Below are 10641 nucleotides of genomic sequence, written 5' to 3'. Positions count from 1 at the left end.
AGAATGGAGGATCCCTGTGAAAGCAAGTGGACATTTGTGTTGTTTCAGTTTTATGTATCTGCAGACATATGAGGGTGTGCAGTTAGAAAACTGCCCAGATTATAAGCAAGGTTTATTTTATATGCTGCCAGAGGTGAAGAGGCATTGGACCCTAACCAAGGAATAGAGATCAGTAGCAAAGATTAAGTCCAGGTTAAGGTTTTGAACTCTCCCCAAAGACTTTGATCTGTCACTTACTTGTACGTATTTTTACACCAAAGAGCTAGGCCTGAAGGCTTTCATCACATTTCTCTAATGAAAAATACTTAACCTTTTTTTTAAAAAAGAAAGTAGCACATCAGTTGATCTGCTTCACTCTGAAGGAGAGGTTATGAATTGGCTGTTGCTTTAATTAGTTTGCAGTAAAACCTGCAGTTTTACCCTGCAGTCACAAAAAAAGGAAGACTGCTTGGGGTGCAAATGAGGGCAGACCCTGCTAGCTAAAAACAGGTCCTCTTGGGTGACGAGGGGAGGGACATTATGTCACAGGGCTTCTTTGGTGGATGTCATAGTACAATGTCTTACAAAAATACCAACGGCAGGATTTAGTACCAATAGCAGCAAAGCCTTGTATTTCTTTTTCTGCCTCCCAAGGCCAGCTTCAGATCCTAATGGATCTGCTCACACAGAGCTGCATATTGTTCCACATTCCTAACCAAAATTGTTCAATGTTTTCTGGAGTTGCAGGACAGTGCTGTAACTTTTAGTGTAATTAAATAGTGGGACATCTGTAAATCTAATGCTATATCAAAGGATGACTTACACAAAAAAATTAATACTGAAGCTTAATCCTAGAATATTATCTTGGGATATTCAGTGATACATGAACACCAATAGGATTTATATGTATGTACAAACCAATGTAATCGTGAAACATATTTTGTACTAAAGCAGCTATGGGTTTTGAAAAGTATTAATCCAAGTACTTACTAGGGATTTGACTTCTTTAAAAATAATAATTAAAAATCCAGATTTAGTTCCGAGAAAGGCTTAAAAAACAGCATTTAATAGGAAAAAACAGCTGCCCCTAACTTAATTTTAACTTATTTTAAATAGATGTGGTTGCAGCATTACCATTTCGTAGATTTTTGACCTGTCAAAAATCTTGGTGTAGGACCTTCCCACTGCCAGCCCTAAAACTAAAAAAACAAACAAGTGATAGCCTTCCTAAAAAAAAATATTAAAGCTCCTCTCAAACCCTCCCTCTGCCCCTGATGAGTGTGTGACAGTTGGTGTGGCACTGAGTAGGGTGAATTTCCCTGTACCTTACGAACTCTCATCCCTCCCATCTGCTTGCCTGCTGCCAGCAGTTGATTCTCCCCTTGCCCGCTACCAGCTTGCCTATTCATCCAGCCTCTGGAGCAATTGCATCCATACACGATTTGCAGCAGGGGTGCAAAACCTCCTTCTGGGGCTCCTCACGGCAATTTCTCAGTCCTGCGGGGGACAGATGCAGCAGAACCACGTCTCCTCTCTGGGCTGAGGGACACTGTTTCAGGGATTATTTATCCCCCTCCTTGGCTCTGGCATGCAGGGTTATTCATCCTCCCTCCTTGCCTGTCACATGTTAAATGAACATGCATGTGAGTAGCTGGACAGTCTTTACATATAGGAGAGAACCTTTCTGAAAGGACTGTTGCAGGTAAGCATCAGTGCATTGCAAAATTAGAGGAAAAATACTGTGGACAGAACCTCCTCGCCCTTATTGTTGGTATCAACAGATAGAGACAAAAATATTTCCAGGGTTTCTTGTTTTTGTCATGGTAATCTTTACTCCAAGCTTCTAGACACTTTTGCTCGACACTAACACTTTTGCTTAAGGACTTTTCTATATCAACATAGATAGGTTAATTGTTTCAAGAATTCCCCAAACCAACTACCCCCGAGTACCCATCCTAACCTTTCTGATACTCTTCACCGCAAAAAAAATCAGGATCTAAAAAAGCACTCTTGGGATCTCTTGCTATTGTGTTCTGGAATTCCAGGGAAAATTGACTAAGAGAACTTGATTAGACATAAACAAAACTTTTTATTTCTTTAGGGCCTTCTTTTTATAAAAACTGCTGAGCTTATTGGTGCTGTCTTGATAAAGCCTGTCAAGATTATTTAAATACCTCTCTCATTATTTAATAAATGAACGACATCAGCAGAGAGGGAATTTTGACCAAGGTGCTTGTTACTTGATCAGTAACTAATGACTGACTCATGGCTAGTCCGAGACAACAGTGATCTTAGAGCTCTGCTTTTTTGAGAAGGAGGGTGAATTTCCCTTTCCTGTATTTCATTTGAACTACTTTAAAGTGATTGAAGAGTATGAAGATTTCAGTACACAACAGACTCTTAGTTGTGCAAACTGTATGTGTTTACTGGTTTCATTAGATCTAACACAATACACTAATGAAGCTAAAATTCTTACATTGCAGTGCAAGGATATTTTTGCCCTGAAAGGCTGATGAATTGTTTTTCAATACAATGAACTGTTCCAAAAATTTATTCATAATTTTTAATTTTTCTGTCCTTAAAAATGAAGTATTTTTTCACAGACTTTGACAGATTTTATTAGAATATTGGAGTTCAAGGAACACGACAAAGAACAAATAAATCAGTTTTTCTGTTGCCATAGGAAGCTGTTGTCTCTAAGAGGTTTAGTAAAAGAAGGGCCTCAAGTCCTGAAAAGTTATTGGTAATTTTTGCAGTCTTCAATACTTTTGAATTAAGACTCTGAGTAAATCAGGGGAAAATCAGTATTCAGAGGATCAGCATCAGCAGGGGAATTTCAAGAGGCTGAAAGTAAGAACAAGGAGCACATAAATTCTGGTGTTCACCTGTGGATGCCACACTTCCTGGATAAACAAAGGATCTATTTCACCAGAACTATCCATATACCTTTTAAGAGCAACAGAAGCAAGACACAACAGCTCAGTGAAAAGAACCCAGTGGTTAGCATAGATTTCTATAAAGGGATGGGTAATGCGAGCTCTTTGTGTGCCTGTTGCTTTTAACCACCTTCTCTCCCTGCCAAGTATCTTTTTAATATGTTGAACAATTTAAAACAAATTTGTCAACAGTGAAGTAGTTGACTCAAAGACAATGGTTATGAAAAAAATGGCTAGGCAACTGGCCAGAGGAGCACTTCCTCCAAACCAAAATACTCTAAAATATTTGTGTTGTTATTAACTTCAGGGAGATAAATTTTTAACCAGAAAAAAATCAGAAAAGTTTTTCCAGATCTCTTCTGTACAGATTGAAACTTACTGAATGCCTTCAAGTTTTTATTCACTCATTCACAATATTATAAAGATAGCTTTGAGAGAATTACATATAAAATTCAGTGAATACTGTGATTCTGCATTATTTACATCATAAGACTGGTGCTATTGTAATTCTTGTATTCAGAATACTATATACATTGTTATGTTTAACTTTGTAATGTGTGTTAATATAAAACTGAAACATATTTTGGTGAATACATATTTCTTCAGTTTCATAATCTCACAAAAGCTTTTTCTCCAGTTTAAAAACTACAGTGTTGGGCATAGTAGAAATGCATTTACAGTTAAGCATAATATGCCTACTGTTTACTCTATGTAGTTTCTGAATTCTGTTTCTTTTTTTGCATGAGCCTATTCCTGAATTAATACTATAAGGACATTTGTATAGTGAGCAAACCACTTTAAAAAGAGAAAATGCTGTTTATTTTGAGAAATAAAGCTAAGAAAAGCTACAGATCTGCAAGCAGATATACAAGAGGAAGAATGAATTCAAGACTGTCAGTCCATAAACCTGAATTTTAATATGATTCTGGATTTAAAGGAGAATGTGAAAAAAAGTCATTCTGCTTTGGTAACCTCAGTGATCTTCACAGAAGAGATGCAGATGCCAGTTCTCCTCTCTTATTACCCTTTAAGAAGGTATGCTGCTTGTAATATGGAGAACTCTGCTACTCTGATTTCATTGCCTAACTACTATTCTCTACATCAGTACACAAGCAGTATAAGATGCATAGAAGTATATAGGAGAAAAGAACACAATAGGGTTGGTTTGTTTGTTTATTTTTATAGCATTGAGATAATGTAGTGTTTTCAGTCAGAAGTAGTCCTAATGACCTACGTATCTGGTATCTGAAGTACTGGACATAAGCACAGTAAGCAAAAGAATATAATTTTACTCATACAGATAAAATTTTCAGATAAGTATAAATGTATTTTTACTGTAATAAATGAAAACTTACCTGCATCTTCTTCCTTGAATTACATTACATTTTCTTGGTGTTGTCAAATTCTTCAGTGAATGGTCACTGCTCTCTCAAATTATTCACAGCAATCTAAGAAAGATATGTCTTCCTGAAGACTGAAATGTCTCTTTGCCCAGACTCTTTCTCCCCTGGCTCAGTGTCTCACAGCTTAACAACCTGAAGCAATGAAGCACATACATACCCAACATAGCTCCTCCGGCTGGGTTTGGAATTGGGTACGCTCTCAATTAGGCAATACATATGTGCCAGTACCATTCAGGAGATGCTTCAGGAGGTGGACACCTGTCCAAAATCTACCAGCCTGAGAACTGTAATAGAGAGAAAACCACCCATTGCATCATGTGTATGTAACTATAGCCACAAGAACATGGGCCAACACACACAAAAGGACACTTAGCCCAACCTGCTGAATGCACACGTGAACATTTTCAAGTGTGAGCATCTACATTTTGGCAGCAGTTTGAAACTTAAGATTGTTCTCAGTTCTGTTGCTACAGCACAGAGAACAGAACCAGAAAAATCTGAACAGGAAGGTATAAATGAGTGAAGACAGAATGCAACAGAGGACTTGAAACTGAGTAGCAAAGAGGGGAATTCATGATGTACAGCATCTAAGGCTTAAGGTACAAAATTAAACAGATTTATTGCCTGTTCTTTCATATCATACCTTGTAAAAAGCCTTTTTGTTTCATAATTATAGCTTTCCCATGAGGCCTGTATGTGATCTGTTTCCCTGAAACTCAGTAAAACAAAGACCGCAGATGGCTTTCTTTGATAAGTACAATAATTGGAGAATAAACTGCACAGTGCTAATTCATTAGTTCTGAGTTCTTCATATGGGTTCTGTAAAAGATATATCTGGATACAAGTTTGTCAACATAGGATGTGTTTTGAAAATTATATGATACTGAATTGGGCTGTAAAATATAAAATCCATTTTAATGATTTAATCATCAATCATGCAATGATAAGACTATTTAGCTCAACAGAAGGTAAGTAATTCAAGCACTGCCTAGGAATTATTTTTAGGCATCAACTGGCAGTGTAACTAATTACTCAGTTTATGTCCATAATGACTGAATAAACTCCAGCTCTGAAACAAATGAATAATACCACTTTGCATTTGCATAGCACTTGTCATCTATAGACCTGACACTTTTAAAAGGATGGGAAAACATTCACAGTGACTATTTCTAGTGAAAACAGAATGTCCCAAATAAATTGCTACTATGGAGGCAAATCAAAGCCTGTTTGAAAGACACAACTGCATTTAGCCACAAGATTTAACAAGGAAAATACAGTGAAAACATGTGCCATGCTTATATGAAAGGGTAATCAGGCAGGAAAACAAGTTTTTATAAAAGATACAGCATTACTTTTTGTAGAAATTTGAGATTAGCTGTATTTGGAACATAATGATTATGTGCCCAGTCCAATCTCTGTTGTCAATTATTAGCCGATGCAATTGATGTCACCACAAAGAGGCTTACAAAAACTTACTATTTTTAACTTCAGAATGACTCTCCAAACTCGCTGTCTGAGCTGGGATGCCTTCCCATGATGCAGGCAGGCTCCTGGCTGAGCTGAGAGGCTGAGGATAGATTTGCTAACTGTGCACGGTTATACAGGCAGCTGACTCCAAAACAGACTTAGACCGTAGAACAAACTGCCCAGATGTACCAGGTCCCATTTCTTACCAACTTTGTCTCTTGGAAAGCAGCCACAGCTTGCTATCACAGGCATGAAGGAACAGTGTTAGACTGGCTGGGCAGAAGCAGAGCTGGCATGCTGCTTTTGGCTCCCAGCAGATCTTAGGTAAAACCATCCAAGAAAACGCAGGAACTAGAACTGTCTTGACCTAGAGGAGAAGAGAGCTCTGTTTTCTGCCTTTGGGTTGTGGAGTGACCTGCTGACACTGCTTTGCTTCAGCCTTCTTTCCTACCCTTCTGTAAATACTATTTTGTGCTTTTACATCTGAAGCCCTCTAAGGTAGGCCTTTTTTCTTGCTGTATGTTACAGGATAGAATGGCACACACCATGAATGGATACTGATCTTGAACAGCTTTTTTTCAGTGCCATTGCACTGCAAATGTAGCACTAGCAGCTTAACATCTATACATATATGCTTTTGGCTGACATGACAGAACAATAAAGCTTGTGCTTGATGGCTGTGCTTCCCTTAATGAGATTATCCCACTGACGTCAAAGCACAAACATACTCTGATGTTTGAGTGTGAATCCCATTCTTGCTGGAGCTCCATGCACTTCTGTCTCAGGATGGACCTCAAGATTAGAACAAATTTTAACTCAAGTGAGTGATGCAGTATGGAAAAGCTCTAGATCTCTACTAACTTTGTGCTAAAGTTATAAGTCAGTGCCTCACAAGGATATTGCTAGGCAATAATTTGATTATCAAGCAATAAATTAGTTCCCCAGAAATCAAAGTCAAATAAGTCCATACAACTAGTAAACACCACCACAAGAATAATGAACAGATTAGCTACAAACTTAAGAGTCTATTGATAGACTCTTTCTGGTAGAAAAAAGAGTGGGTAGAGTATCTAAACAGCAAATTATCTGAACCAGAATTTCCTTTTAGTATTTTCAGATTAGAATCCATGTTTGCAATGTTTATTGAAAATATCTTTCCCTTCTCCCAAAACTTTCCTCTGTATGATCTTCTATCAATCAGATTTATTTTTCTTACAGGTTGCATAGCATGATAATTTTGCAAGACACACTTCCAGTTTAGGGTCTAGTAGTCTTCAGATATTTTTGTTGAGACATTTGTGTCTAGAATCATAAAATATGCCAGTTCTAACATGTTCTGCTTAAATTCTGTCTTTGTTTACCAACAAATAATTTATGATGCCTGTAGTGTCTTTGGTGCCTGAACAGGATGTAGCAGTTAGTTAATCTCTGAGAATGTGTGGTGCAGAGTTTCTTCCCGCTGGGACCTTTCATTCTGGGCCAGTGGCATGTCTGCACTCCAGCAGCTGCAAACCTGCTGTGAAGGAGGTGAAGCAAGGGTTAGTGCTCTCTGCCAGATCCCTCTGGGTGTGTGAACAGCAGCCTGCCAGTTTGCAGTGGTGCTGCTGCAGGCCTTGGGTCATATCCCAAATCCAAAAGAGCAAAATTAGACTCAACTTTTGAAAACATGGGCTGATTTGACCTCTCCAGATCCAGCTTCATGTTTCAGCAAACTTCAATCAGCTTGCCTTTTCCTGTTGTGACGAAAATAACAATCCCTGTTTTGACAGTCTCTGGCTTTGTGGAATGGAAAGTCAAAATAAACAATGAAGACTACATTGAACATGCTAATACACAAACTCAAATGTTTCCTTAATTCCTAGGCCTAAACTAGACATCTTATCCAAACATTTCCTCCTGTTGACTCCTCCTGTTCCCCACGTCAGCTTGGGTTACCGGATTTTAGATAATACACATAATCCAGATTGAAAGCAGAGTTTCATTAGCACAAGATCCCCTATCATAATTGTAATCTACAGTAAATGAACGCAATTAGCCACACCAGGGTCTCCCCTGAGCCCTCCCCTCTGCACACAGACAGCAGCCATAAGCTGACCCCAGGCTCTTGTATAAAGCTAGCACACTGTGTTCACTGCAATTGCTGCAGGTCTACAGGGCTGCACTTCACAGGATCATGTCACTGCTACTCCTTCAGCTGTTAGTGCTCTCATGTCTTGGAGCCACAGAGCCACAGGGAGATTCACTGCAGAGGAAAAGGAGGTGGTCATTTCAGCACCTTTTCTATCCGGACAAAAATCTGCTTGAAAGTCAGAGTTTTCGTGAGCTGGTAAGGCAAAACCCAGTAGGTGTTGAGGAAACACTGGGAGAACCAAGCTTTTTTGTAGCAATTCCACAGACGGCATCTGAAAGTGAGAGGCAAGAGGAGAAAAAAACATCCAGATTCATCCTTCCCAATGCAGAACTCCATGCAGACCAAGACCTGAGAACCTGGGTGGCACCCAGACAGATCTCTCCTGCAGAAAACTTCTCTCCATCCCACTATTCCAGCAAGAGGGAGGCTGACCCTCCCTATAGAAAAGATGCCAAGAAATTCTGGGACCACTTCATTTTAAAGAAAAATTCAGCATCTGAAGAGGTTGTCCTGCCAATCAAGACCAATGAAATGCATCAAGAAAACTGCAGAACCCTGCCTTTTTCCCAGGTAAGAACAGGTGTCCAAGATCAACAAATGTGTCCTTTCTCCTGCCTCTTGTAATCAGCAACTGAAGACACACAGGTTATTGAATTCGCTAAGTCACAGAGCCACTTCAGAACACTCACACATGATAAGCAGCTGAAAAACACTGCTGAAAAAGCTTTGGTCTGATGAGGCAAACTGCAAAATTGCAGCACTGGAAAGCCACAAATTCAATTTTCAGAGAATATTTTATTTGTTTTATTGCAAACATGTTCTGACCCAACCTGAGCAAGCAGGGCAGTAGTGAGTAATTATTCAATGAATATACATCTAAACAGTTTGTATACATGAATTACATAAATATATATATATGTATAACCATATACGCATATGTACGAAGAGTCTTGAGGCAAATACTTACAGGAGAAGCTGGTTGTTTTCTTATAGCTAAGCAAGGATTCCTTTCTGCTGTATTAATTGAAAGACTGATGCACACATCTAATTCTGTGCTAAGAATGCTGGAGAACTGGTAGATTGTCCCATGCACAGATAAAGCCATTCAGTCATATTGTAACAGTAAGACAAGCAAATAGTATAGATAAAAGTCTGTATTCCTCATAAGGCAACATCTATTCTCAGTGTTTCTATAATCACAGTCCATCAAGGACCATGTTTTTTCACATCCCTCACTAAATTTATTTCACTGGCAGACATATATAAATATTTATTTCATGTGGCCTAGAAAATTGTACCATATTATTTTTTGAGCAATGTAATATGGCAAGCTTTCTCCATGATGGCTGCAGTTATGCCAGTACAAAAGTGCTAACCTCAGTTTAGATTTTTATGGCTTGAGATTTGACATAGGCTCTCCTGATACAAGGAATTGTTATTCTTGCAAACCAAGAGATTACAGAACTTCAATTGCTCTTTTAAGATTTTCATTAAAAAGAAACTGCTAAAGAACATTATGCCTCTTCCACATCGAGACAAATCTTCAGGAATACAGCTGAGTCTAGCTTGTGGTTTATATGCAAAAATGTTCGGCCATGATGATGTTTTAAGTCCTGCTAAGTGGGTAGCACTGCTTAACCATGCCAGAAATGTAGAACTCAAAGAGCAATTAAAAGGTAATTGTGACAAACCCACCTATTGGATTTTCCCCCATCAGCTCCCAAAGGCTCTGATTGAAGCAGATTTTGCCTTTGTTGTTCAATCTAAGAATTGCCCAGCTTGCTTTTAAAAGCTTTTATGTTTTACTGCTTGCTTGACATAAAAAATAAATATGTTTAAAGTAAATGTTCTGAGAAGAAAAATATGGTATTTTGGGGGGGGTTTGGCCTTCATGTCCATGGTCATTCACGTACCAGACACTTCAAACCGCTTTCTGTTGCAGGGCGTTACTCATGAGCGCTGTGAGAAGGTGATGGTACAGAACAATCTATGTTTTGGAAAATGTAGTTCCTTTCATGTTCCTGGTCCAGAAGATCGTCTTTATACCTTTTGTTCTCATTGCTTACCCAGCAAGTTCTCCATGAAGCGCCTGGATCTCAACTGCACCAATTCTGTCCCAGTGGTCAAAGAAGTCATGATTGTAGAAGAGTGTAAATGTGAGACTCAGAAGATTACAGACCCTGCAGTTGGATCTCTACTGTCAGACTTGCATGCAAATGTACATGAGCACAATTAACCTGTGCAAAGTACCTCTCAACTCCTTGATCATAAGAATTTGCCAATGAAAAAAACCAAAAAACCTAAAGCTTTCATTTCACTGGTACACAAAAATATTAAAGATGTAGACTTTCTACTTGAGCTGCTTCTTTGCTTCAACAATAACTTTACCTAAAATGTTACAGATGTTTCCTTGCAGCTGTTAAAGAAATGGAGATGAGATTACTGTGCTTATTTGTAGAGTTCTTACTTTAACATGGGAAACGTTTAAAAATATTTCCACCCTTCCTATCACTGCTTCTAGTAAGCAACAGCTGAAGAACTAGCATGATTTATCTGTGCAAAACTCTAATGTATTGGCTGGTTTGCATTGCCTTTTCTTGCAAGGACTGCTAATATAGCTCTATTGGCAACACAGAAGTGGCTTTAGTCTCTTCCTTGCAAAAACAGGTCTACTTTTACATCAAGATGGTGGCTGGAAATTGTAAAATATAAATGGACATACAGC

The 10641-nt window shown here is 38.5% G+C and overlaps 1 protein-coding gene across 1 annotated transcript; it reads left to right on the top strand.

The window, feature by feature from the left end:
* Positions 1–7958: 7958 nt before the first annotated feature.
* Positions 7959–10152, top strand: CER1 (cerberus 1, DAN family BMP antagonist; the record flags this gene model as incomplete). The annotated part of the gene is made up of 2 exons (XM_082012759.1): positions 7959–8486; positions 9859–10152. The coding sequence occupies 2 exons, from the start codon at positions 7959–7961 to the stop codon at positions 10150–10152; spliced, it is 822 nt and encodes a 273-aa protein (XP_081868885.1).
* Positions 10153–10641: the final 489 nt, after the last annotated feature.

Source organism: Phaethon aethereus, assembly GCF_964289735.1.
Source record: "Phaethon aethereus genome assembly, chromosome: Z".
In the NCBI taxonomy this organism is placed as follows: domain Eukaryota; kingdom Metazoa; phylum Chordata; class Aves; order Phaethontiformes; family Phaethontidae; genus Phaethon; species Phaethon aethereus.
Note: the sequence above shows the minus strand (reverse complement) of the source record. Positions and strands in the feature narration are given on the sequence as shown.